Source organism: Melopsittacus undulatus, chromosome 14, assembly GCF_012275295.1.
Source record: "Melopsittacus undulatus isolate bMelUnd1 chromosome 14, bMelUnd1.mat.Z, whole genome shotgun sequence".
In the NCBI taxonomy this organism is placed as follows: Eukaryota; Metazoa; Chordata; class Aves; order Psittaciformes; family Psittaculidae; genus Melopsittacus; species Melopsittacus undulatus.
This window is the reverse complement of record NC_047540.1, coordinates 6,236,291-6,261,723: the sequence shown is the minus strand read 5'-3', so window position 1 is coordinate 6,261,723 and position 25,433 is coordinate 6,236,291. Positions and strand designations below refer to the sequence as shown.

The following is a 25,433-nucleotide window of genomic DNA, read 5'->3' as shown; positions in this document are numbered from 1 at the left end:
CAGGACCATCCTGCTCCGGCCCCTGATGGAGCCTGCGGGACACGGGTGCGGGGTCCCGGTTCCATGGGGCCGGCTCTGGGGCTGACAGCGCTGTCCCCGCGCTGGACTCCTGCTGGGCTGTTCTATAGGGGATTCACTCCGGCCACGCTCCCGCTCAGCTCCTGTCCCAGCCGGGTGCGGGGGAGCTGAGGGATCCCGCACCCGAGGGCTGAGACCGAAGGGACGGACGCTTCCCCCCGGTCACCGGCACCGCAAGCGGGCGGGCGCAGGGACCCTGCGGAGCTCCCTGCCCTCGGGGTACCCACACCGCCCCATCTCACGTGGGCGCTCTGCGGGCTGCGGGGCCCTGCCCAATGGGAAGCCGCCGCAGGGGGATGCTCCGCGGGACACGCCCACGGGGGAGCGGGGAGCCAATGGGAAGGGGATGGGCGGGGCTAAAGGGTGAATATTGTGGTTACGGGAGGAGCGGGACGCGGTGAAACTGATGCGGGCGGGGGGGGGACAGCGAGCCCCGGGGTACGGGACAGGCAGCTCGGGGGGTACGGGACAGGCAGCGGGACAGGGCACGGTCAGCTCGGCGAGGGGCCCGCAGGCAGCCACGAGCGGTGCAGGCGGCTGAGGTTTCGCACAGCAGCCGCAGGTTCACGGGGACCGAGCCCAAGGCAGACACAGGCGGACAAGGGGGGGACACGGACCCACAGATCCCCCCCTCGCCCCCGGCCGGGGCTGCGCAGAGCCTCCCGCAGCGGCCGCGCACCGGGAGCCAGGCACGGCGGCTGCTCCGCCGCCTGCCCCAGCAGGGGATGCAGCCCGGAGCTGAGGGGAGCCGCGTGTCGAGACGTCAGGGCACGGCCCGGAGCCCACCGGGGGCTGAGTGTCCCCAGAGGTAACGGGAGCAAGCGGGTGGGACGGGATGGGGGATCCGCAGGGAGGGGGAGCTTTATTCCCTGGTGGGCTCTGGAAGGCGAGTCCCGGCCTGGGCAGACGCTCGTGGTGCCGCAGCCGGTGGTGACCGGACGGTGACGGGGCAGCCTCTCCCCTTCCCCAGGGATTTGAATCTGGGCCAAGCGGTGATGGAAATGTCATTGTCGGAGCACGGGAGCCCAGCTCAGTAACCGCTGCGGGAACGGGAGCGGGACACGGCGGCACCGAGCCCTGCAGCCCCAGAGGGACGGCGCAGCCCTGGCTGGGGGCAGCAGGAGGACTGTGGGGTTCGTCCACGCTCCCACGGGCTGCAGAGGACACGGGAGCCACCCCACGACCCGCGTAGGGTTTGGGACATCGGCCTTTTGAGCAGACTCGGGCCCAATGAGGAGCTGGAGCCACGTGTGAACCTATGCAGACCAGGAAGAAATACATTTTCCTAACTTTGCTCGCCTCTTGGCTCCTGCTGTTCTTCTTCGCAGGAGAGCGACTGCTCCGTTTCACTTCCTTTTCCGAGAGGAAAACTGAAGCCCAAAGGAATTGGCCCCACTGGACTGATCAGTCCCTCCTCAAAAGCTTTGCGGACCCTGAGGAGCTGCAGAGCGATGGGGATCCCTCAGTGCCCTCGCCCCGGGAGCGGCGGGCGGCACAGCTGAGCATCTACAAGAACAGCAGATGCCGGATGGAAACCTGCTTTGACTTCTCCAGATGTGAGAAGCACGGCTTCAGAGTGTTCACCTACCCCCGGCACAGAGACCAGCCCATCTCAGAGAGCTACAGCAAGATCCTCACCTCCATCGAGCGCTCTCGCTACTACACCCCGAACCCCGAGGAAGCTTGCCTCTTCATCCTCAGCATCGACACGCTGGACCGCGACCATCTCTCGGGTCAATACATCCATGATGTTGATGAGAAAATCCAGGGCTTCCCGCTGTGGAACAGTGGCCGCAACCACCTCATCTTCAACCTCTACTCAGGCACCTGGCCCAATTACACCGAGGACCTGGGCTTTGACATCGGCCAGGCCATCCTGGCCAAAGCCAGCTTCTACACGGAGAGCTTCAGGCCTGGCTTCGACATCTCCATCCCTCTCTTCCCTAAGGACCACCCGCAGCGTGGGGGGGAGAGGGGGTGGCTGTATCAGGACTCGGTCCCCCCAAAGAAGAAATATCTGCTGGTGTTCAAAGGGAAGCGGTACCTGACCGGCATCGGCTCCGGCACCAGGAACGCGCTGCACCACATCCACAACGGGAAGGACATCATCTCACTCACCACCTGCAAGCACGGCAAGGACTGGGAGAGGCACAAGGACACGCGCTGCGACAAGGATAACGTCAACTATGAAAAGTGAGTCAGAGGTGGGGTGGGAAAGGGGATGTGATGAGGAGGACACCCCACAGGTGTCCCTGCCTCTCTGCTGGGTGCAGCTGTGCCCATCCATGGTGGCTGGGTGTCCAGATGTGGGGAGAGAGGAAAGTTTTGGGGTCTCCCAATATAATGAAGGTTTCATAGTGGGGAGGGAGGCACTGATTGTTCAGGGCTTTCCTGTTCTGTATTAAAGCTTGATTAATCTGGTGAGAGCGGCTCTTATCTGCAGTCACTGCAGCCACCTCTAATGTGATTTCCCTTTTCCTAACACTGATGAATGATGCTTTTCTTCTCCCCTCTTCCACCTTCCCCTAACATAAACATTTCTCTTGGAGATGAGCCTGAAACATCCCCCCCCACTGGTTCCACTAAAACTCCTGCAAAACTGGTGGCTCCTTGGGCATCCCAGTGTGAACAGCCCTGAGCTCCCCCAAATATGGAGGGGTGGGGGAACCAGTGCGTCCCTCCTCACAGGTGGGATGGTGTGTGATGGACCTTGGCAGAAGAAGGGGGGGGAACAAAGGTTTGTGAGTTTGGGAAGCTCCATGCTGGATCTTTGCTTCCCTGTCCTGCTGCTTGGGGCACACCACCGGCTGCCCAGTCCAGGGCTGGTAAACACAGATCCCATCCCAATGGTGACCCAGCTAGGGAGCAGATGGGGAGAAGCCACGTTGGGCATCATCCTCAAAGCATCTTAGGAGGTGCCAGGAGGTTAAAGTGGAGCCGGGGTGCTCCCGGTGCTGGGATTAGCAGGGATTTTGGGGCAGCTCGGGCATCACAGGGCAGCAGGAGATGCCGTGGGCTGGCAGGACAGGGAGCTCAAGGTCAGCCCCGCAGCATGCACAGAGGTGATGGGCTGGAAAGTGCCCTTCTGCCCAGCCCAAGTAATCCACTGATGCTGTTTGAAGTGTCAGGGTGATTTACACCTCTCCCAGGATGGCTTTAGGCAGCAGATAGATGGGGAACACGTGGCACAGGGCAGTGTGCTTGTGCGTGAACTTGAGTCTCCATCATCCTGCTCGTGTCCATGGGACACCCGGGCAAAAAGCTGTCAGCATCTCCATTGTGCAGGGTCTGCTCTGCCCGACCTCACACAGGGATTTATGCCCTCCTGAACCGGGACAAGTTGTCCCCAAAGCCAGGCAGACTGATGATGGGGACAGGCAAAGTGGGACCCCAGCTACCCCATGGGGATGTCCTTGTCTGCCTGGGGCAGTGGGAGCCGATGCAGTGGAGGGCAGTGTGGGGAATGGAGGCAGGTCTTGCTGGGAGTTCCATCACCCTCCTTGTGCCGGGGGAGCTGCCTAAAACAAACCAGTTCTGTGCCTGGATAAAGGGTACCTTGTAGCTGCTCTGCAGCCCGGCCCTGCTGAGGGCTGCCCCAGCTTGGAAGCCATCGGAGCAGGTTGGGAAAGGCTCTCCGGAGCCGATGGCTCCTCGGTGGCTCCGTGCCCGGCCAGAGCCACGCAGGGGCCGTGGGGTGGGAGCGCAGCGGGCGCCGGTCCCCGCTGCTAACAAAACAAGGAAACCCTGAGTGCGGATTACCCGGAAACCACAGCGAGTCAGGAGCGAAGCGTTTCCATCGGGAGGTGCTGGTCCCGCAGCCCGGCCGGCGCCAGGCTCCCCACGGTGGCTGCTGCGAGGGGTGACCGCGGCCGGGCTGCCCCCCCCCCCAGGCCCGGAGCCCCATGGAGGTGCTGGGGGTCACCACAGGGGTTGGGGTCCCCATGAGCAGGTGGCATCAGGGCGGCCCCGAGGGTGAGCACTGGCAGGGGATGTCATGGTGAGGAGTTAGATGTCTGGGTCCTGTTTGAGCTGCCCTCAGCCCTCTGTCAGGTCACTCAGGCAGGAGCTGTTACGGGGGCACCCATTGGAGACATGGGGGTTGTTCCTCTGGTGCCAGGTCTTGATTGTAAACCTTGTGCCTGGCGCTGGGGACAATTTCCCACCTCCCTGGGTGCCAGGATGCTGCAGGGTGCTCCAGCACCCATGGAGGGGACACATCCTCAGCCCCCAGGCTGGACCCAGCCTCACACCCGCACCACGGGGACACCCTTGTCCCTGGGAACCAGCACACTTCAAGCAGCGCTTTGGCCTCAGGCTCCCCGCAGGCTGGAGCACAGTGCCCAGGACCCAGCTGCCCCCTCCCTCCCTCCTCCCTTGTGCAGAACAGATGGGCTCTGTCCCAGTCTAACACTGGATTTTCCGGCCGCAGCCGCGCCGCTCCCCGCCGGCCGCACAGAAGCGGCTTTCATAGCCGGGGGGGCCGCTGGAGGCAGGGCCGGTCCCGCCTGGCAGGTCCGGGCACGGCGCAGGAGCGGCCGCAGTTTCGGGCTTGGGGGCTCAGGCGCCGGCTTTGTGAGTGGTTTCGTTGCGGGTGGGTGGAGGGAGCCCTCAAAGGACGCCAGGTCCCATCCGGACCCCTCCCGTTTCGGCCGTGCACGGGCACGTCCCTCATCACCCGACGTGCCTGGTGGAACTGAGGCCGAACCAGCACCGACTGATCCTAGCACTGCCCTGGGCTGGCTCCTTACCCCCGGCAAGGATGCTCACCCTTGCTGGGTGCCGGCAACACCCCAGATGCTCACAGGTGAGGCCGAGCCTGACTCTCACCCCATCTCCCATCCCAGGTTTGACTACCAGGAGCTGCTGCACAATTCCACCTTCTGCATTGTGCCCCGGGGCAGGCGCTTGGGCTCATTCCGCTTCTTGGAGGCACTGCAGGTACCGTGGGGACAGGGGATGCCCCTCCCTGGGTCCGGGGGCTCTGTCCCAGCCTGTGTGGGTTCTGCCGCAGGCTGCCTGCATCCCCGTGCTGTTGAGTGATGGCTGGGAGCTGCCCTTCGCCGAGGCCATCGACTGGGGCAAAGCTGCTGTCGTGGGCAATGAGAAACTGCTCCTGCAGGTACCGCGGCCAGATCCTGCCCCACACCGCACACAAAGGGTCCCCCGGGGTTGATGCCAGTGGTGGAGCCCCCAGCCAATCTTGGGGGTGAAACCCCCGCAGCCCTCCTGTGGGCAGGAGGAGAGGGGGTCCCAGCCCAGCAGCAGCCCTGGAGCATCACTCAGCTCAGGGAGGGGAGGGTTGAACATCTCAGACCCAAAGCCCTTGGGGGTCCTGGGCCAGATCCTGTTCCAGGAATAGGAGGGGGCAGAGCTGCGGTAGGGCAGTAGCTGAGGGGTGTCCCAGAGGTGGCAGAGGCAAAGCAACCCTGCCAGGGGGCTGGGGGACACTGAGGTGAGAAACAAGCTCCCCCCTTCCCTGGTGGCACAGATCCCCTCTGTCGTGCGCTGCATCCATCCGGAGCGTGTGTTGGCTTTCCAGCAGCAGACCCAGTTCCTGTGGGATGCATACTTCTCCTCTGTGGACAAGATTGTGCACACCACACTGGAGGTGAGCCCCCGCCCCCGACCTTCCCCCCCCAGCCCCCGGGGTCACAGCCGGGTGCTGGGAGCATCTCTCCGGCCTCTGGCAGATCATCAGGGACCGGCTCCTTCAGCACCGCTCCCGTTCCCGTGTCCTCTGGAACGCGCTGCCCGGGGGGCTCCTGGCCCTGCCCGACTTCTCCACGCACCTCGGGGACTTCCCCTTCTACCACCTGCAGCGCGGTAGGAGCCTGCCTGCCCCAGCCGAGCGCGGCAGAGCCGGTGCACGGCGCAGCCCTCACCCTCTCCCTGCCTTCCACAGGCTCCAGCCCCTCCAAGAGGTTCACGGCTTTCATCCGAGTCACCTCGATGGAGGGGTCCCTCTCCCAGCCCATCCTCAGGCTCATCCAAGCCGTGTCCAGATCCCAGTACTGTGCCCAGGTAGGGGAGCTGAGCCCTGCACTGCTCCTGAGGATGCAGCAGGAGGGATGGGGCAGGGTCCTGTGGGCTGGGAAGGGTGTGGGTGTTAGGGGTGTGAGGGGGTGTCTGGGGTGGATGTGGGACCACCCGGGGCTGCCATGAGATGGTTTTGGGGTGCAGGGGCTGGAGCAGGTCCTGCTGTAGGGTTGGGAAGGGCTCAACCATGGCCACCAATGCACCGTGATGGGTCAGCCCAGCCAGACACTCCTGGGCACTCTGGTCCTCCCCCTGCAGATCCTGGTGCTGTGGAGCAGTGAAAAGCCATCACCACCGAGGGGGAAATGGCCCCAGACCACTGTGCCTCTGACTGTCATCCAGGGCAGGAGCAAGGTGAGAAGAGCTGGGATGATGGCAGGGAGCTGGGAGACGGTCGAGGAGCTGGAGCAGCCACCCCTTGGCACATCCCAACCTGTCTCCTCTCCCTAGGTCAGTGACCGCTTCTTCCCCTATGCAGCCATCCAGACGGACGCTGTGCTGAGCCTGGATGAGCACATGAGCCTCTCAACCAGTGAGGTGAGGCTGTGGATGCTCAGCAGCCACCACAGGGCTGGCAGTGGGGCTGTGTGTGCTGTGCCCATGTCCCCGTGCCCAGGGCACACCTCTAGGGGTGAGCCCCCTCCCACAGGTCCCTGCAGGCAAGTGAGAGCCTCCCCTGTCCCGTGCCAGGTAGACTTTGCCTTCGTGGTGTGGCGAAGCTTCCCTGAGCGCATCGTGGGCTTCCCTGCACAGAGCCACTTCTGGGATGCTGAGCAAAGGCGCTGGGGCTACACCTCCAAGTGGACCAACGAGCTCTCCATCGTCCTCACCACCGCTGCCTTCTATCACAGGTACCCAGCCGTGGAGGGGTGCTGGTGCTGGTGCTGGGGGGCTTGGCTGCATCCTGCCCTCTCCCTCTCCCTTCCCAGGTATTATCACAGCCTCTTCACCCAGTACCTGCCCGCGGGGCTGCGGGAGCTGGTGGACGGCCTGGCTGCCTGCGAGGACATCCTGATGAACATCCTCGTGGCCGCTGTCACCAAGCTGCCACCCATTAAGGTGGCCCAGAGGAAGCAGCACAAGGAGGCAGTGCCCCAGCAGGTAGGGCGTGAGGATGGGGATGCAGGGATGCCCCTGGCCGGGGAGTGGAGCCCCTCACCCCCATGGTCTCCTCCTGCCAAGGGGAAGGGCACAGCCAGTGGCCGGCATCTCTCCCAGCAGCAGGACTGCCTGGACCAGTTGGTGGACTGGTTTGGCTACATGCCCCTCGTGTCCTCCCAGCTGCGCCTTGACCCCGTCCTCTTCAAGGACCAGGTCTCCATCCTGCGCAAGAAATACCCACTCTTGGATAAACCCTGAGGGCTGCTGGGGATTTGGGTTGGCTCCAGGTGTCCCATTCCTGGCACATGGAGCCCTCCCGGAGCAGTGGGTTACTGCTGACGGGGTTTTACCCGTTATTGGGTTTTACCAATGCAATAAAGGCGGGTGGAGAGGAGGAGGCTTGGCGGCGGCTGTGGGATCTGGGGAGTGGGCTGTACCCACTGGGAGCACTGGTGCATCAATGCACCCGTGCCTCTACTGTTGGCACCCGTCCGGGCACCCTGGGAATATCCTGTGGCCTCCCAGCCCTCAGCCCCTGGGAAGGACGAGTCCTTTGGATTCCTGAGGGCAAACAGCGATAAGAGGTGAGAGCAGAGCATGTGTGTTCTCCCTCCCCCAGGCTGGGATGGTTCCCCCCACAGCTCCAGGCACCCATTGCCTTGCATTGCTGCCCAAAGAAGGGAGAAGGGTTGTCTGAGCTGCCTTCCTGAATAGGAACAGGGAGAACAGAGCCTGCTGGGCTCCCTGCAGCTGTGGGGCTGTCCCTTTGCTCCTAGCAGACACCTGATGCTGTCAGACCCAGCATCCCCACCTGCACCTGCACACCCAGCCCTGGGCTCCAGTTTATTTGCCACCATAAGAAGCCCCCTCAGGCCGCAAAGGGCTGGGGGGGTCAGTCGAGGGGCGGTTGGCACTCCCGGCAGTCCTGCATCTCCTCAGAGTAGTTCTCCACCTGGATGGTGGTGGTGTGGAAGTGGAAGGTTCCCTGCAGCCGGGAGCTGGCTTCCTCCAGCACCTCCTGCGCGCTGGCACCGGCGCCTGCGAGGAGGAGGAGGAGGAGGGGAGCGGATGCTGGGGTGCGGGTGAGCCCTGGCTCCATCCCCAGGGTGCCATACTCACTGATGGCAATGTGCACCGAGAGCAGCGGCTGTGCTGCTGTCAGCGCCCAGATGTGCAGGCTGTGCACGGCCTCCACCCCCTGCACTGCCAGCAGAGCCTCCCGCACAGCATTGAAGTCAATCCCTTTGGGGGTGCCTGGGGAGGGAGAGCCCTGAGCGCTGCAGGAGCAGTGGCCGTGGCACCCAGGGGTGCCCCTGCAGCCCACACCCCCGTGCTGGGGCCGTACCCTCCATGAGGACAAGGAGGACATCACGGAGGATGGACAGAGTTGTCCCCAGCACCAGTGCAGAGAAGAGGAAGGTGCAGGCAGGATCCACATACTTGTACTCGGGCTGGAAGGGGTGGGAGAGGGTGAGGCCCCTCTGGCACCATCACCCCATCCCACATCTCCATTGGCACCTCAGGGCTGGCTGAGGATGCTCTTCCTGTGTCCCCAGCACCCCCATTGCCCCAGTAGCTACCCAGACCTTAAAATAGATGATGTAGGATGCAATGAGGACACCAATGCTCTGCAGCAGGTCCCCCAGGACATGGACAAAGGCAGCGCGGACACTGGTGTTGGACTGCTCACTGGTCGCCCCATGGCTGTGCTGGTGCCCAGTCTGGTGCAGAGCCACCCCCATCCTGAAGGCAGGGCAGCAGTGACATCCCGGGGGGCCCTGGGCACAGGGTAGGGGACCGGGAGGGTGAGAGCTGGCCATACATACACGATATTGACGGCCACGGCGCAGGCAGAGGTGATGAGCATCACACCACCCTCCATGTCGTAGTCATCCGAGAGCAGGCGCTGGGCCGCCAGGTAGACCAGGATACCTGTCACCACCCAGATGGAGAGCACAGAGAGCAGGGCCCCCAGGATCTCTGCAGAGAGCCCCCTCATTGCTGTTTTGCTGCCACCCAAGCCTGAGCACGTTCCTGGCCCAGGCAGTACCAGGGCTTGGGGTGAGCACCCAGCACCCATCCCTGGGGTTACTCCCTGCCCATATGTGTGGTGCAGGGGCTCTGCCAGGGCTGCCTATGCCCCCAGGGCTCCCCTTGGGAAGGGCACCCTGGGATGCTCCAAGAGCTCCTGGGGTCTGTGGGAGCAGGAGGTGCTGCTGCCCCATTACCTGCCCGGTGCCAGCCAAAGTTCATGGTTTTGGTGGGGGGACGTGGGGACACCCAGAGCGCAAAGAGGCTGATCATGAAGCTGGCGAAGTCCGTCAGGAGATGTGCTGCGTCCGTCAGGATGGCCAAGCTGTGCGCCAGGTACCCGCCTGTGGAGAAGGGGCCGTGGGGACACGCGGGGGGCAGTGGGGGGATCCCAGCCCACCGTGAGCTGGGCACAGATCAGGTCACTGCAGGCTGCAGTGGGGGAATGGGAGCAAGAGGTGGTGCAGGCAGGCACTTGGGGTGTCCCTTGGTGGCCCCCCCAGCAGACCCTGCGGCCATCACTCACCCACAGCCTCCCCAACCATGAAGAGGAGGCAGATGCCAGCGGCCATGTAGAGCCTCCTGCGCTCCTGCTGCTGCTGCTGGCCCCGGGCCCCGGTGACCTCCCTGGTGTGGCAGTGCCGGCGGTGCCGCTGCCCCAGCGCCAGCGCGGAGCCCTGGTCCTGCACCGACCCGTGCACGGCCCCCAGGCAGGACCTGCTGCGGGAGGGGTGCTCAGGGCAGGGCCGGGGGGGGGGGGATCCCGGCCCTGCTGCCCTCCGGACCCCGCAGCCCTCCGGACCCCGCAGCCCCGCTCGGGTCCCGGCAGCCCCGCTCCGGTCCCGGCCGCCCCTACCCGGCCGCCGACGGGCTCAGCAGCCGCCGCTGCTCCTCGGGCGCTGCCATGGTCCTGCGGGACGGGTGACCGGGAGGGTGGCACGTGTGGAGCGGCGGGTCCCGTGTGCAGAGGGGCCGGCGCAGGGAGGGCACGGCCGGGCCGGGCGCACGGCGGCTGCAGCGCTCGGCCCCAGCGGGGGCTGCTCCGGACCCGCTGTGGGCAGTGCTCAGGGGCCGTGAACCGGGGCACGGATGGAGCCTTCCCCTGTGCCCCCCTCCGGAAGCACCCGGTGACCCCCTCCCTGCTCCGCCAGCCCATACCCAGCCATGCCACCCCTCCCGCAGGGACCTGCCCGGCTGAGGAGCACCATTCCCCTAGGGCTGGTTGCATTGCCTTGGGTGCTGCCTCAGTTTCCCTTTGGCCAGGTGACGAGAGGGAAACTGGAGCTCAGTGCCAAGGCCGTTCCCATGTTGGGGGGACTGGCACAGCCCAGAGCATCCTCAGTCCTCTGCCACATCCCCAAGCCTGGGCAAGCACTGGTCCTGGGCATCCCATCAGTAGGAGATAAATCCTGCCAGGTGCTGGCCTGTGACACCCCTGGGCAGGCAGCCAGCACTGCCAGAGGTGCTAATGAGCATGAAAATGAAGTGCTGGACCAGGAAGCATCCCTCTGCTGTGCTGGGTGCTGGCAGGGACACCAGCAATGGCACAGGCTTGGCAAACCTACCTGCATCCGCAGTGCCCATCAAGCTGAGAACAAGCGGCGAAGCAAACACACCCAAACCACCAGTTTTCTTTACAAAGTACACAAAATTTAAATCTATGACAATTATATACAAAACAAGGAAGATACAAAACGTGCGGAATTGTCCTGTTTGCACCCGTATAGAAAAGTGTCCTGTGCTGAAGCAGGTGCTGGCTTGTGAGGCCACCAGACCCCATGGTGCCTCCCCTGTGTCCCGAGTCCCGTCGACGGACATCCTGCACCCGTGACGTTCCTCCCATGCTGCCAACACCACCGCGGCTACTGGGGAGCTACAAGGGGAGGGAATGGAGGGATCAAAGGGGGTCCCATCCCCCCAGAGCTCCCCCATAGGTTCTTGAGGGTCCTGGGAAGGTGGGGGCAGCTGTGCCACCTCTTACCCATCACTGTTCTTTCGGGTGCCACATCCTCCTCCACCTCTTCTTCCTCCCCATCAAAGTACTCCTCTTCCTCAGCTGCAAACAAGTGGACAAATGTCACCATAGAGCCACTGGGAAAGGTGATGGGTGCCATTAGGGTGCTGGTAAAGGAGCATTGAGGTTGAGGACTGATTTACCAGAGTCAAAGTCCAGGGTACGGACTGCCTCAGTGAGGTGCTCCAGGCTCACTGAGAAGCCATCCATGTTCTCATAGCCCTGTTCAATCTTCCCCAGCTTGCCGCCCTTGGAGGCCTCCACGATCCTGGGCAGGGAGAATATGGCCATGTCCCACCCTGCTCTTTGCCAAGCTGGGGGACCAGGGGCTGCAGCATCCCCACACTTGCCACCCGGGTACCACTGGCAAAGCCACCTGCAGCCAAACCCTGCCCAGCCGCAGGACTCAGCATCACCAAACTGCCCCCAGTTGGGGTACTTACGTTTTGATGAGCTGCTTGGCGCTCTGTGGGGAGCAAGAGGAGAGCAGAGTGAAGCCACATGGCAGCCACCAGGACGTCCCCAAGCCAGTGGGAGCCCATGGGGGCAGCAGCAGGGAGGTTTGGGGGTCTCACCATGAGGAAGGCTGCTCCCCCTGTCTCCTCCATGGCCTGCACAGCCGTCTCCACCAGCCGACTTGACCTCTCCAGCTGCTCCTTGTACTGGCAGATGAGGCCCTGGATGAAGTCTGTCTTGTGGCGCTGCTCGCGGCTGATGCGCTCCAGCAGCTCCGACTTCTTCTCCTCCAGCAGCGCTGCCAAGGTGTCAAAGCGAGTGCACAGCTCCCGCTTGGCTGCCTCACTGTTCTCCTGCAGGGACAAGGGGTGAGGGATGTGTCCCTCAGCACCAGCAGCATCCCAAAGCCTTGCCTAGCCCATGGGCTCCAGCTCCCTCCCAGCCAACCCGAATGGGTTGAGGATTCAGCCCTGCATTTCGGAGGGCTCCTTTTCTCCCTTTCCTCACCTCGGTGCTCTGGCACGAGTCCTCCAGCTGGGAGATGATGGTCTGGATGCGGTCGTTCCCTGCCACCAGCATGGAGATGCAGTTGTTCAGCTCGGTCTGGGCAGGGATGGATGGACAGAAACAGCTTGAACCCCAGTGGGGATGGGGACATGCCCAGCCCCAGCTCTGCTCCCCCCACATCTCCCACAGGCCACAACCACTCTAAATATAGGCTGTCTCCTGGGCAAAGTCACACGGGGGCTATTAATACCGAGTGAGCAGGTCCCAGTGCTATTTGTGGCTGCCCCAGCTCAGCACATTGCCATGGGACGAGCTGTGTTCCCTGCATCCCCCCTCAGCTTCCCCCACGGCACCTTCTGGCCCTGGAAGACGGTTTGCAGGGGGGCAACTTCGCAGTCTTTGTGGGCACCGAAGACTTTGCACATGGAGCACGTGGGGACCTCACAAGTGATGCAATAGATGTTTATCCGCTCGTCCTCGTGCTCCTTGCACATGGGGTGCTCCCCCTTCTTCAGTGGCCTGCTGGAGAGAGCAGCACAGCCATGGTGACATCCCTGCCATGGTGACATCCCCACTGTAGTCACATCCCCGCACGACGATGTCCTGCCCCTTCTCTCCATCATCCCCACTGTGGTGACATCCCCACTGATGCTGCATGGCCACCCCAAAGTCAGGTCCCCAGGAGAGGACAGATCCTGGCACAACCCCACACTTGCTCCTTCAGCAACCACTGACCTCTGTGCTTCCCTAAGCCCCACGCCCAGTGAGTCCCAGTTTAAACCAGTGTGGCACTGGGCACAGCAGCAGCCGGCAGTGGTGAGCGGACGGGTCCTGGGGCCCTGCTCTGGGGATGCTGCGCAAGAGTCTAATTTTAGCCTTGGGCTCAGGGATTGATTGTTGTCACTCAACATGTGACTGGGGTGGGGGCACCAAGAAACCCCCGGGGGGGGGCCCGGCCAATGCCTGCAGCTGAAGGGGGGACATGGGGACAAGCCAAGCCACAGAGGAAACCAGAGGCCAGCCCAGGGAGCCCCCCCAGCAGGCACAGACACCTGCCCTGTGCCATCGTCCCCATGGCTCTCAAACAATATTTACAGTGGTTCAGGGAGCTTGGCTGGGGCCCCTGCTCCTCCTCGGGATCCTGTGACCCCCCCTTCCCTCTCCAGCCCTTCCACTGAATGGGTCCCCCCCGAGCTGTCCCCCTGCCCCTTATCAGCCGGCAGCAGCCGCTGTCAGACACAGAGCTTGGGTTTGTCCCCCACACCTCCTGCCTCCCACCAAACACCTCAGGCACAGAGCACAGCACGGGCAGAGCCTGCCAGGGACCCACTGCTCCCTTGAGCTGCCCAGAGACTCAAACCCCACTGGACAGGGGGAGGATTTGGGTTGGAAGAGGAAGATTTGGGTCAGGGACCATTGGGCCAGCAGGAAGTCCCCCCTGGTTTCTCCCCAAGATGACATCTCCTGTAGTCCCAACAATGGTGCTGGGGCTTGGGAATTGGGCATCCCCACGTCCCTTTGTCCCCATCTCCCTGTGTCCCCACTGGGGCAAAGCACAAGCAAACAGCCACAACCACCCCATGGCCTACCTGGAGCACTCCTGTTTGTAGATGTCGATGATGTTCTCCACCAGCAGGTTCCTCTGCAGCCCATAGACACCATGACGGTCCAGCAGCACCTCATGGCGGCATGATGGGCACCGGAACCGGCCCCCCGAAATCACACTGCCCCGGCTCTGCCAGTACGGGTTGGCAGCCTGCGAGATGCACATTGGGGTGTCCATGAGCATCCCCACAGCACCCAGGCTGGGGGGGGACAGGACGCAGGCACCCCCCTCTCACCTGGAAGACATCATTGGCACACTTGCGGCAGAGGTTGTGCTGGCAGGGCAGGATCACCACGGGCTTGCTGAACATCTCCAGGCAGATGGGGCAGATGAGCTGCTTCTCCAGGCTCTCCATGGGGTTGCCATCCCGCAGGATGCCGGCTTGGAAATCCATCGGCACAGTGGTGGCTGCTCTCGCTCACACTCGGCTGTTGTAGCACTCCTCATCCCGCTATTTATAAGTGACTTCCCGGTCATGCCAGCGCCGGGTCGGGTGTCTGGGGAAGCATCAACACCTGTCACACGGGACTGAGCCATCGGGATGCCACCGGGTGGTAAACAAGCAGGGGACAGGCTGTACGGGAGGCCCTGCCTGCGGCTGCTGGCAAAACTACCCTAGAGAGGGGGGTAAATGGGGCCAGGCTTGGCTGCACATCCCCAGGGCCAGCAGGGCCGGATCTTGGGAGCGGGTCCCACAGCAGCACTGGGGTGGAGGCAAGAAGGGGTGAGCAACAGCCCTGTGGTCATTAAGATGTTGTGGTGGTGCCAGCAATGGGACAGAGCTGGGCCAGCGGCAGCAAGGGTTGGCTTATACAGAGCATCTCCCTTTACATCCCCAAAATGCGACCACTCCTTGGGTGCAAAAGCAGCCTCATTACAGTGCTGAGGCTGTGCTTGGAGGAGAAAGGCAGCACCAGGGAGATGCAGACCCCATGCCCGGCACGTGTACCAGGTTCCCCCCCTTCCTATCCCAGGCAGGGATTGGGGGGCTCTTCTGTATTCCCTGTGTTCTTCTATATTCTTCTGTATTACACAGAGGGAGCTACAGGATGCCCCCTGTGCTGCCATGTGGTGCCATAAAACAGCCGGCCCCTCTGCTTGGTTGCAAAACCTGACCCAGAAACAGCCCCTCAGGACCAGCACCCAGCGCATTTGGCTGCTGCAGTGATAAACAAGGTGTCGTGCCAAATACCAGCCCTGGCCCACAGGAGACCTGTAAATACACTGCATGAGGAGCCAGGGGTGTTGCGCTGTTGCCTCTGGGTCATGCCGGGGGGGATAGGGTGATGTGGGGTGGTGGCTGCTGCTGCACCTACAGTGGCAACGGGTGCTGGGGTACATGAATGCATGGGTGCATGGGTCCGGATGTGCAGGGGTACAAGGATGCAAAGGTAGATAGAGCACAGTTACCTGAGTACACAGGGTTCACAGGTGCAGGATGCATGGGTACATGGATGCACAGGTACAGGAGTGCGTGGGTGCAGGGTCCATAAGTACATAGGTGTAGGTGTGCAGGGGTTCATGGGTGCAGGGTTTCATGGGTGCAGGGTACACAAGTGCCTGGGTGCACAGAGCCTGTTTGGCTGCAGCCAGCCCCATCCCAGGGCAGGGCAGCCCCGCAGTTGTTTTGGGTGCTCCTTCCGGGCAGGTTCACGTGTCATCAAGTGACTGTGCTAGGACCAGCCAAGCACATCTTGCAAAACTGTCCCCGTTTCAGCACTTGGAGCTCCCCCAGGGAGGAGCTGGCACACGGATGGGGCTGGCACACACTTGGCACGGCAGTGTGGGAGCTGGCTGCTGGCTACAGCCGGGCATGTGCCCCCATCCCCACCCCCACGGGCATTGGTTAACTAACTGCTTCGGGACTCAGTTAACGGGATTCATTGTAATGGAGGGGTTGTGATGTCCTTATCAGCCTTCGGAAGCCACAAGGGGCTTGTTGGCCCCTGATTGCCTTTAGGCAGTTTAGGTAGTGGCCTGAAAACTGATCAGCACCAGGCTTGTTCCCAATGGACCCGGGGGCAGCATGGGAGCGTATCTGAACTGATTCCACCTGAGTCCCACAGGGCTCCCAGCACTGGATGAGGGCCCAGCCGGTGATGGCTGCGCAAGGAACGGGTGGAGGAGCCAGCGGGGCTATGGCAGCAGCGTTCCGCCCCCGATTCCTGCTCATGGGGAGCAGACACAGCCTGCGGAGGAAGGGACCGAGGCGGAGAGCGGGGACCGAAGGGGACAGAACGGGATAAAAGGGGATACACCGGGACCCAACAGAACCCGCATCATTCACCTCTAGGCCGGGTGTAACCGAACCACGTGAAACTGAACGGACCAATCAGAGGGCGCAGCGGAGGCGGGGGGCGTGGCCGCGCCGGCGCAGTTGTTTGGGGGAGCCCTATAATGGCGGCCGGGCGGCGGCAGCGCGGTAGCAGCGCGGAGGTAACGCGGGGCTTGGCCCGGCCCGGGGCGGGGAACGGGACCGAGCCCGGGCGGTTGAGGCCTCTGGTCCCGCACGGGCGGCGGCTCCGCTGCAGGGATCCGGTAACGGCGGAGCCGGGCGGGCAGCAGCGGCACGGCTGCCCCTCGGGCCGCGCCTGCAGGGGTAGGCCCCGCTGCAGCCAGCGGTGCCTTGGTGACTGCCCTCCGGAGCCAGCGCCCTTAGTGCGGGTGTGCTCCCGGTGTGACGGCAGCTCCGGGGCCTCCGTGCCGGAGCGGGGCGGGGGGGTGCGGTCGGTGTCATTGTGGGTGTTGCTAACGCGTTACCGGCTGCAGCAGGCCCAGCCTGTTTGCTTGGCCTGGGCCTGTCCCTGCTGCCCGGGTCGCTGCCCTGGGGAGCAGGAGGTGTTTGCACTGAGGCAAGAACCGCGGTGGGGGTGAGGGGAGGCAGCAGCCCCGGTGCTGGGCACAGGGCCACGTTCTCTGGGGTAACAACACAGCAACCGACTCTTAACACGGGGGCCGTTTTCTGCTCGTTGTGAGCTTCATGTGAGGGTGTAAAGTGTAAAGTCTTTGCCTCGGGAGTTACTTGGCTGCTGGTGAGATCAGAGATGCTGCTCTTCTGCCCTGCATGGGAGGGGCTTTGGCCCACCATAGCTTCATGTTGAGGCTGTAATCTTAATCTGTGCCTCGCAGGTGCAGGCTGGGTGCATCTGGTGATCAGAATCTGATGGTGATGTGCTCATACATGCGTAGTGCAGGGTTTTGTGGCAGGTTACAATGTGTGTGTGGTGTTACCCTGCGGCTGATGATACTTTTTTTCTCTCTCTTTTTTCCTTTTTTTATTTTTTTTTATTCTTTTATCAAAGAAAAATAAGTTCCTAAACCAGTGGAGAAACTTGAACAGGCTCTTTTGATGTGTTTCCTATTGCCTGCTTTACTGACATAAAGAGAATTCCATTTATCCCTAGCAGTGTCACAAACCCTTTCAGTTGTGCTTTATTTATGTTGTGTTTTACTCTGTTTGCCCGGTGATAACTGGCTGGCCAAGCTTTTTTTCCCCTGTCTGTAGTCAGTGTCCCGTTTTGGTTTGGTTGTGTGAAGGTGGTGGTGTGGTTTTGGGTTGGGATCTTGCAGGGAGGTGTGTAGAGAGGCTCGTGAATCTACAGCAGTGTTTGGTGGCTTTTGTTTTGGCGTGTGTCTCACTTTAACTACAGAGCAGCATCTTAACTTTTGTCCTTGCCCTGTGGAGCAGAAGTGAAAGTCAGATGCAGGGCACAAGCTTCTGCAATCAGTTACCCTTTAAACCTTCTGCAGCTGTAGATGCCTCAATCAGAGGGGACTTGGTGAAAAATCACAGGAATACTAAAAACCAGAAGCAGTCCAAAGCATCTGCTTGACTTGGTCTCAGGGAAAGAAATTAATGATGACATTATACCCGACACATTTATTTCCACAGTCATCTCCCTAACAGGCAGGGTTAATCAGATCTGTTACTGCTTGCCCACAGGCTGCAACTAGAACTTCTCCTTGCTCTTCCAGGCGTCGATGGAGAGCATGGTACCATACTATTATTCCTGCAGATGCTCGCAGAAGACACTGAGAGGAAGGACCAGGAGCCTATGGGATAGTCCTGTCTCAGTGCAGTGCAAGTCTAGGTTTGAATTGTTGCCACCTTGAAAACTGGGCTGTATTTGAAATGTTAATAGTCCCACCAGAATGATGTAATTTCACTTTTCACTGGTCCGTGGCAACAGGTACAGGTTTACAGAGTAGCTTCTGGAATGTTTCAGCACTTGGATGCAGCATCAGCGTAATGCTCAGAGGCACTCTCCTGTTAGTGGCAGGGTTTTGGTAGGCCTCGTATTGCTGCACCAGACCACATGGGGGAAAATACAGCCCAGTTCTTGTTCATGAGTTTTAGTTCTGTGGGTTTCTCCCCCCTTCCCCAGAACCCTTGGTCTTGAAGATGGTGAGTAGCCAGCCTAAGTACGATCTAATACGAGAGGTTGGTCGTGGCAGTTATGGTGTGGTGTACGAAGCAGTCGTCAGGAAGACCTCTGCACGGGTCGCGGTGAAAAAGATCCGGTGCCATGCTCCAGAGAATGTGGAACTAGCTCTGCGTGAGTTCTGGGCACTTAGCAGTATCAAGAGCCAGCATCCCAACGTCATTCACCTGGAGGAGTGCATCTTGCAGAAAGATGGTATGGTGCAGAAGATGTCCCATGGCTCCAGTTCCTCCCTTTATTTACAGGTACATGAAGCTGAGGTAATGGGGTGAAAGTCATGATTCTGAACGTGTAGCTGGGAGGGAAGGAGGTGGGTAGCTAAGATCTCTGGGGTTCTTTTGAGCTATCCATAGTTAGGAGAGGCTATTGTCTGCATTGTTGACACCCCAAAATGATGACATCTTTTCAAAAGAGCCTGGCTATTGAACAGTTGCCTGTACGTTGTCATGTGAAGCCAGTGCCACTCCAGAAGACTCTGGGGGGAGGTTAAATGCAAATCTGCTGTGATAATTTGAGGAAGCACCACAGGTAAAGCACAAGGGAGGTGCAAGCTGTTGTATTCCTCAGTAGAAGGCCTGCTGTAAGGTTAATGAGCAGATATGTCTTGGGAGACTGCTCTGAAGCATTTCTTAATCTTGAATGTCCTTGGAAGAAGAAGTAACAGTCTTGATTTAGGAAGCAAACACTTAAAGTTCTTTGGGAAATGATCAGCCATTGGCAGTGTATGGTGAGCCATTTTCTGGTTTTGAATAACTAGTAATATCTTCAAGGAGAGGTAAAGGTGTGATAAGTAAGGGAATAAATTTCACTCCCCTTATTTGGCCACTGAAAGTGTTCCTTAAGTTTGAAGATGTGGATGAAGAATAAGCAGTGCTGGAAAGACTTTGAAAGATGATCAGATTCATTCCCTTGTTAAGGAGCTGCCCCAACTTGAAGTCCTCCCCTGGCAGGAATTTACGTCTCTGGTTTAAAAAGTCATGAGCCTGCTCCATGTTTATTGTGTCATCCCCAGTCAGCCTTTATCATTTCAGTTTCTGTTGTCATTCTTGCATGTCTAATGTGGGGCCTTTTATTGGTGAGCATTCATCTGACAGCCCTTCACGGCTGTCCAGATCCTGTTGTGCCGAGTGCTCTACGAGCCTGAGAAAGAGGATTCTTGCCTTTGTAAACTTGCTGTAGCTTGGTAGTTGTTACTGACCTGCTTTCATGGAGGGATTAGGGTAAAATAATACCAGTCAGCTCATGTGGGAGATATTAGTGCCTTACTGTTCTAGTCCTTAGGGGATCTGTGAGAGATGTGGACACTTGTACAGAGGGAAACTTTAAACCCCCCCAGGGTGGAAGGTGGGGAAGAGCTTCCAGGTCACCTGCAGCATTGGCTTTTGATGGTAGTGCCTGTTAACAATGCAGCATGTAAATCTCACCCATGTCAGGTGTGAGCTGTACAGAGCAGAGAGGAGTGAGGGGCAGAGCTGACTCTGAGACTGGGATCACTTTATGTGCTGAAATAGAGAAAATCAGATCTCCCTTGGTTACCCTCTACTCTCCCTGCCCCAGGTGGGGGAAGTAGTGCATTTACAGAGCTGCACTGGTGTAGTGTGTGAGGAGGCTGTCTGGGGGAAGGGATGTTGGTGTCTCCTGAAGGGCTGGGGGGCAGATGCTTGTCTGGTGTCAGCTGAACCAAGTCAGTGAAGTGAGAGTCCTGAACAAGCCTGATCTTGTGGTGCTTTGCAGCTGGCACAGATCCGGTAGTGGAGTGTTAATGCTGAGCTAAGATGCAGTTACAGCTTCTGTAAAGGTGTGGGGGGAAGAGCTGTGCCTTGGTGCTCACTTGGCAGAGGGGACATCCTGCTGCCCTGTGATACCTTCATCTCAGTTACTGACTGTAGACCTGAAATAGCTTGTTTTCTAGTTCGCACCTGGATTTACAGTTTGTCTGGTTTGGGTACTAGCTGTGCTAGCAATTAGATAGCTATAAATTGCTAGGAATTTTGCTCTTGGATGGGAAAGGTCACTTCTTCAAAGCACTATAAATGTTGCTCTAAACATTAATAGCTACCTCAATTTTTGCAAGCCTGTTGCAGCTGTTTGGTTTCGTGTACATTGGTTACTACTAACGAATAATTGCAAGACTTCCATCAGGAATTCCCTGCTGCTTAGAGCCACCTCAGAGGAGCTGAAGAGGCAAATGTGAACTTGTATAAATGGGATTAGTAGAAGTGCTGGTTTTACCTTGCTTTTTGTTTGAAGCAGCTGTTAGAACTGGCTGCTTGAGCTACTTATGCTCTAGAAAACAGCAAATGGATCATGATGGTGCGAGAGCTGTTACTGCAGCAGCTGTGCCTTTAGTGTTCTCCTGAGGGAAGAGATCCTGTGTTAATGCTTGCTAGTTAATACATTCCTGTGGAAGGAATGGAGAACAGTCTTTATAAAGCTGTTGTGGAGAGGACAGGCCCCTGGCACTGTTCAGTTGCTAGTTAAGACTTTGTTTGGACATTGAAGTTGTTGACCAAATGGGTGGGACAGGCTTTGTTGGGCAGGGACACTGTCCAGCTGGAGCAGATGGGAGTGCAGTGGCCACTGAGTGTCTTTCAGAGTAGTTATCTGGGTCTAGCTTCAGCTTCTGGGCAAGAGCAGGAGCTTGATATGCTTTGTCTGCATGAAAATGAGGAGGCTGTCAAACAAACACTGTGACTTTTAGATTTTTAAATCAGGAATTTGGCATGAATTTCTCTTTTCACCAAAGTATTTTCCTCTCTGGACTATTGAGAGGAGGATCCAAACTTCACAGGTTTTTTCCGTCATATCTTTACATTCTTGTGATCATCAGGCAGTTATGATATTTCTTTTCCTTGTTGCAGCTTGTAGAGACCTCATTAAAAGGAGAAATAGTCTTTGACCCCAGGAGTGTGTATTACCTCTGGTTTGTAATGGATTTCTGTGATGGAGGAGACATGAACGAGTATCTGTTGTCCCGAAAGCCAAACCGCAAGACCAACACCAGCTTCATGCTCCAGCTCAGCAGTGCCCTGGCATTCCTGCACAAAAATCAGATCATTCATCGGGACCTCAAACCTGACAATATTCTGATCTCTCAGAGCAGGATGGATGCAAGTGACTTGGAGCCCACCCTGAAAGTGGCTGATTTTGGGCTGAGTAAAGTATGCTCAGCCTCAGGACAGAATGCTGAGGAGCCAGTCAACGTCAATAAGTGTTTTCTATCAACTGCCTGTGGGACTGACTTCTATATGGCCCCTGAGGTCTGGGAAGGACACTACACTGCCAAAGCAGACATCTTTGCACTGGGGATTATAATCTGGGCAATGCTGGAAAGAATCACATTTATAGACACAGAAACAAAGAAGGAACTCCTGGGGAGTTACGTCAAGCAGGGGACAGCGATCGTGCCCGTTGGAGAGGCCCTCCTGGAGAACCCAAAAATGGAGCTGCTCATCCCCGTGAAGAAGAAGTCCATGAATGCTCAGATGAAACGGCTGCTGAAGGAGATGCTGGCTGCCAACCCCCAGGATCGCCCCGATGCCTTCGAGCTGGAGCTTCGATTAGTCAATATAGCTTTTAAGGACAGCAGCTGGGACACGTGATGGGGGCCTGGTTGTGTGTGTGTGTCCTGATAGAGCTGCTTCTCACTGAGCTGATAGCGCAGCAGTAAAAGAAATGAGCCTGAACTCCAACCTGCAGGGTGTAGTTTCTACCAAATGAATCTCTTTTGAGTCTCACGATACGAGTGTTGAGGTGGCTGTTGTGCGTTGATGTGTGTAATACCAGGATGTTACCTGCAAGTGTCAGATGTGACGGTGTTTGTTGGTGTATGCTGGCAGTGGGATGTGTTAAGAGCTGAGACTTTACTTCTAGCACTATGTTATGGAGTATTTTGTACATTCCAGTTTCCTATGTGAGTATTAGGAACTCTAATGGAACAAGGATTTGCATGCTGGTAGTGCAAATCTGCAAGCTTTGTAAAGTAATTGTGTATATATTTCTGTATATGAGTGACTGGGTGTGTATGCCACTTAAATTATTTGGTGTGGGTCTGCATGATTGGGGTCTCCTAGAAACCAAGATGAAGATAGATGAGAAGCATTCCTCCTCCTTCAGGCCTGAAGAACTTGATTATTTATTTTTATTATCTAATGTCAAAGAGAGGGTCTGAGACTTGACAAAGAGACATTGCAATGCAAGGGGCTCAGCAGTTCTCAAAGTGCTGATGTGGCCACGCTGAGCACTTCCAGCTTCATGAGCTTGTCACTGAGGGAGTCAGAACCGTATGCAGTTGGGTGCTAGCATGTTGCCTTGCTCATTAATCATTCAATTTTGCTTTCTCCTAGTGATCAAACACTTGATTAATCAGTTGATCTACACTTTCACACATGCTCTCTACTCCTGTAGCTATAATTCAATAGCACTTTGAGGATTTATAATGAGTACTTTGGGCTTAGCTTATGGAAAATGGGTGAGGGAATCAAGCAGCATAGAGCATTCTTTTTAAGCTTCTTTAAACTATGGGGGTGGTTTTCCCATTAACTGGATCTGACCAGTGATAGTGGTCATGGCCTGTTCCTTTCTGGCATTACCTCTGATGTAGTGAGGAGGAGATAAAGGCGTGACTGCCTTGTAGCACACACCTCTTCAGTAACCAGGGTGTGAGAGGTAGCTCCCATTTGTGTGGCAACCTTGGCTCTTTTTTTTTCCAGTTAGCTTTCTTTCTTTTAAATAAGTAATATTTACTGAAACCCCAGATGGGAGATGTAGCTGTGAAGCACTTGAAGGGCTGCTTACCCTCAGCTCTTACTCTGCAGAAGCAGACTGATATGCCAAGAGAGGACTGTGGCCTTTCTCATCCATTTGAGTTTTAAAGAATTGCCTTTAAAGCAGCAACAAAGGGCAGTTTTCTTCACAAAATCAACCTGGTGTGTTTTGGTTTTCTTTTCCCCCAGATTTACCTGGAAGTTGTTGTATTTCCCTGTGTGATTTACTTCTCAGATATGTTCCCTCCTAGTGCGGTGAGAGCAGTTCTGGTTAGTCATTGTTTATTCTGCCTAAACCAGAACTTTATTGTTCTTCCAGAAGCAAAGGATTCTGATTCTGCCAAACTTCTGAGGCTTTACAGAGTACAGATGGCTCTTCCCTGGTGGTGTCTGCAGCTGGTGGCAGTTACTTAGGCAGCCTTAGTCCTTAATTCTTGTTATTTTGCTTCCCTACACCTTAGCTTCACTTCCCAACCTGACACTGTCATAAACAGTGATTCTCAGATGATACTTCCCTGTTTCAAAGCCATGTTTTTTGTTTAGAAGATGCTATAGAAGTAACTTTCAGAAGACTACAGCAGAGCAGTAGAGCTCCAGTGTAAACAGGCAGCAGTGGAGGGGTGACTGCATCATACTGAGAACACAGCCTGTTGCCTCTATAGATGTCCCAGTGTTGTTCCTTCCCTGCAGAGAGCTTAGTCTGTAGGAGACTTGGAGCCTATCTGTGAGTAGCCATCAAAAGGGATCTATTTTTTCTTGAGCTCTGCAAACAGAGATGTTTGTGTTCTCATTTTAACCGAGTTCAGTACAACTGAACCTTGGCTTGTTACGGAAAGGAAAACAAACCGCTCGCTGTCTGTGCCAACGCTGTGCCACAGTACTTACATTTATCTCAGCATGGGCACTCGATGAGTGCAGTTTGTAGAGGGCACAGAACTTTTCCATGTTGAACTTGGGAGCTTTATAAAAATCCATTGCCAACTTCCTCCTCTCGTACCCCCCAGAAGTCAGAATCAGCTGTTAGCTTCAAGTATGCATTTACTGCACAATAACTTTCTCTTTAAGGTGCTTTGCAAATCATCTGGTTCTCTGAAGTATTTCAAAGGCTGAACACTGAATAGCTGCCTGCCTGCAGTGCAGCAAGGAGTGAATGGCACAGGAAATGGGTGTTTTGACTTCCCAAGTGTTTCTTTGCACTGGTGGCCACTTTAAGTGGGGGTACCTGCAATCCCCCTCATGGTGCTTTGCCTTGCTGTGGAGTGTTTCCTTGGTTAACACTGAATGGTAGTCCTTGAGTCTGTGTTCTCTTTGGCTTTTGTTGTCTGGGGTCTTTGTTTTAAAACCTTTGACAAATCACATTGTTGTAGCAGCTCTGGAGTTCCTCACCAGCGTGACACAAAGTCAAGAGACTTCAGCACTTAGATTTCTTTTTTTCAAATCTTTCTTTAAAAACTGTATATTTTACAAAGAGTTTCTCATGAGGAGAATTGTGCAATTTCAGTTCATGACTGTTTTTGAAATAAAACCTGATTTTCAATGAAGTTGTTGTACTTTAGCCAGAGAAATGCGTTCTTCTCAGTCGGTGCAATGTCCTCTGCCTGTCCACAGAGCCACACAGGAGTTTACTGTGCTTAGGGCAGAAGTAAGCTGTAGCACTTCACGGTCATCCTGTAGGTATCCTCAGCTTATAGAAGATGCTGGGTTGGTTAATAGTGCCACTCGTCTTCTCTGGGTAGCAGCAGAGCCAGACTTCAACTGATGTGTGATGTGCAGCTGGAGGAGTTGACAGTGAGTCTGAATGCATGTGAAAATGGAGCTGGCTATAAGCAAATCTACTACTAGTACTACTGAGGATGCAGATAGATGCTGCCCCTGTCTTGGGTGCTGGAGTGTTTCCCCTCTAGCTGCTGTGTTTGCTGGAGCAGGATTTCATGCAGAAAGCCCCCACCCCTTGTGTGGGTTTGCACCACAGGCCCTGTGCAGAGGGCTGATGGTGAACAGATGCTCTGCCCTGCTTCCCTCTGGAGCACCTAGAGCAAGTGCTGCTGCCTTTGGCTGGAGCTGCTGGAGGGAGCAGGTGTGCTGGCTTTTGGGACCTCAACCAGGTGTAAATGGAGGCTTGTGAGGGACAGTGGCCTGTGGTCTTGTGTGCCCTGAGGAGCCTTAGGAATGCAGCTCAGGAGCTGCTGCTACTTGGGCATAGTATAAAAACGTAATAGTGTTTTGCATGTTTGTTGTGGCTTTAACTCCATCTGGCAGCTAAAGATGAGAAGGTAAAACCTGTGGGTCGAGATAAGGACAGTGCAATAATTAAGGCATAGTAGTAATAAGGAAAAGGGAAATAAGAGGGAAAGATCAAACCCCAGCTAACACAGTGATGCACAATCTGATTGCTC

General features: G+C 57.3%; 4 protein-coding genes across 18 annotated transcripts; 2 read left to right on the top strand and 2 right to left on the bottom strand.

Annotated features, from left to right (window-relative positions):
• Window positions 1-517: 517 nt before the first annotated feature.
• EXTL1 (exostosin like glycosyltransferase 1) lies at window positions 518-7,615 on the top strand. 13 transcript variants are annotated; one of them, XR_004550277.1, is made up of 12 exons: window positions 518-886; window positions 1,049-2,271; window positions 4,923-5,016; window positions 5,090-5,197; window positions 5,567-5,686; window positions 5,769-5,901; window positions 5,981-6,099; window positions 6,373-6,468; window positions 6,565-6,651; window positions 6,809-6,965; window positions 7,044-7,215; window positions 7,396-7,615. XR_004550277.1 is itself a non-coding variant. In XM_034069299.1 (12 exons), exons 2-12 carry the CDS (start codon window positions 1,337-1,339, stop codon window positions 7,471-7,473), a joined length of 2,103 nt encoding a protein of 700 aa, XP_033925190.1. In that variant the 5' UTR covers window positions 518-886; window positions 1,049-1,336; the 3' UTR covers window positions 7,474-7,615. The 13 variants fall into 13 exon arrangements, 9 of the variants coding, with proteins under 9 accessions (XP_033925190.1, XP_033925189.1, XP_033925188.1 ...); XR_004550276.1 differs by having other exon boundaries at window positions 7,336-7,472; XR_004550275.1 differs by having other exon boundaries at window positions 7,333-7,469.
• A 457-nt stretch (window positions 7,616-8,072) lies between these two features.
• SLC30A2 (solute carrier family 30 member 2) lies at window positions 8,073-10,152 on the bottom strand. The gene is made up of 8 exons (XM_034069411.1): window positions 10,103-10,152; window positions 9,773-9,963; window positions 9,444-9,590; window positions 9,042-9,195; window positions 8,802-8,958; window positions 8,561-8,666; window positions 8,335-8,469; window positions 8,073-8,253 (listed from the first exon to the last, which is right to left on the bottom strand). The coding sequence occupies exons 1-8, from the start codon at window positions 10,150-10,152 to the stop codon at window positions 8,108-8,110; spliced, it is 1,086 nt and encodes a 361-aa protein (XP_033925302.1). The 3' UTR covers window positions 8,073-8,107.
• An 806-nt stretch (window positions 10,153-10,958) lies between these two features.
• TRIM63 (tripartite motif containing 63) lies at window positions 10,959-14,235 on the bottom strand. The gene is made up of 9 exons (XM_034069273.1): window positions 14,065-14,235; window positions 13,813-13,979; window positions 12,577-12,745; window positions 12,224-12,319; window positions 11,836-12,069; window positions 11,704-11,726; window positions 11,404-11,528; window positions 11,228-11,302; window positions 10,959-11,119 (listed from the first exon to the last, which is right to left on the bottom strand). Exons 1-9 carry the CDS (start codon window positions 14,221-14,223, stop codon window positions 11,109-11,111), a joined length of 1,059 nt encoding a protein of 352 aa, XP_033925164.1. The 5' UTR covers window positions 14,224-14,235; the 3' UTR covers window positions 10,959-11,108.
• A 1,979-nt stretch (window positions 14,236-16,214) lies between these two features.
• PDIK1L (PDLIM1 interacting kinase 1 like) lies at window positions 16,215-24,485 on the top strand. 3 transcript variants are annotated; one of them, XM_034069230.1, is made up of 3 exons: window positions 16,215-16,265; window positions 17,132-18,516; window positions 21,133-24,485. In XM_034069230.1, exons 2-3 carry the CDS (start codon window positions 18,232-18,234, stop codon window positions 21,871-21,873), a joined length of 1,026 nt encoding a protein of 341 aa, XP_033925121.1. In that variant the 5' UTR covers window positions 16,215-16,265; window positions 17,132-18,231; the 3' UTR covers window positions 21,874-24,485. The 3 variants fall into 3 exon arrangements, with proteins under 3 accessions (XP_033925121.1, XP_033925122.1, XP_033925123.1); XM_034069231.1 differs by having other exon boundaries at window positions 16,218-16,265; window positions 18,215-18,516; XM_034069232.1 differs by lacking the exon at window positions 17,132-18,516 and having other exon boundaries at window positions 16,225-16,265; window positions 21,133-24,484.
• Window positions 24,486-25,433: the final 948 nt, after the last annotated feature.

Coding starts and splice junctions, on each gene's coding strand:
- EXTL1 (XM_034069291.1), top strand. CDS start 1,337: ATGCAGACCAGGAAGAAATACATTTTCCTAACTTTGCTCGCCTCTTGG. Junction 2,272..4,922: donor GATAACGTCAACTATGAAAA/GTGAGTCAGAGG, acceptor CTCCCATCCCAG/GTTTGACTACCAGGAGCTGC. Junction 5,198..5,566: donor ATGAGAAACTGCTCCTGCAG/GTACCGCGGCCA, acceptor CTGGTGGCACAG/ATCCCCTCTGTCGTGCGCTG.
- SLC30A2 (XM_034069411.1), bottom strand. CDS start 10,152: ATGGCAGCGCCCGAGGAGCAGCGGCGGCTGCTGAGCCCGTCGGCGGCC. Junction 8,470..8,560: donor CCTCCTTGTCCTCATGGAGG/GTACGGCCCCAG, acceptor CTCCCTCCCCAG/GCACCCCCAAAGGGATTGAC. Junction 8,254..8,334: donor CTCGGTGCACATTGCCATCA/GTGAGTATGGCA, acceptor TCCTCCTCGCAG/GCGCCGGTGCCAGCGCGCAG.
- PDIK1L (XM_034069230.1), top strand. CDS start 18,232: ATGGTGAGTAGCCAGCCTAAGTACGATCTAATACGAGAGGTTGGTCGT. Junction 18,517..21,132: donor GTTCCTCCCTTTATTTACAG/GTACATGAAGCT, acceptor TCCTTGTTGCAG/CTTGTAGAGACCTCATTAAA.
- TRIM63 (XM_034069273.1), bottom strand. CDS start 14,223: ATGGATTTCCAAGCCGGCATCCTGCGGGATGGCAACCCCATGGAGAGC. Junction 11,727..11,835: donor GGGGAGCAGCCTTCCTCATG/GTGAGACCCCCA, acceptor TGCTCCCCACAG/AGCGCCAAGCAGCTCATCAA. Junction 11,529..11,703: donor GCCAAGCAGCTCATCAAAAC/GTAAGTACCCCA, acceptor CTCCCTGCCCAG/GATCGTGGAGGCCTCCAAGG.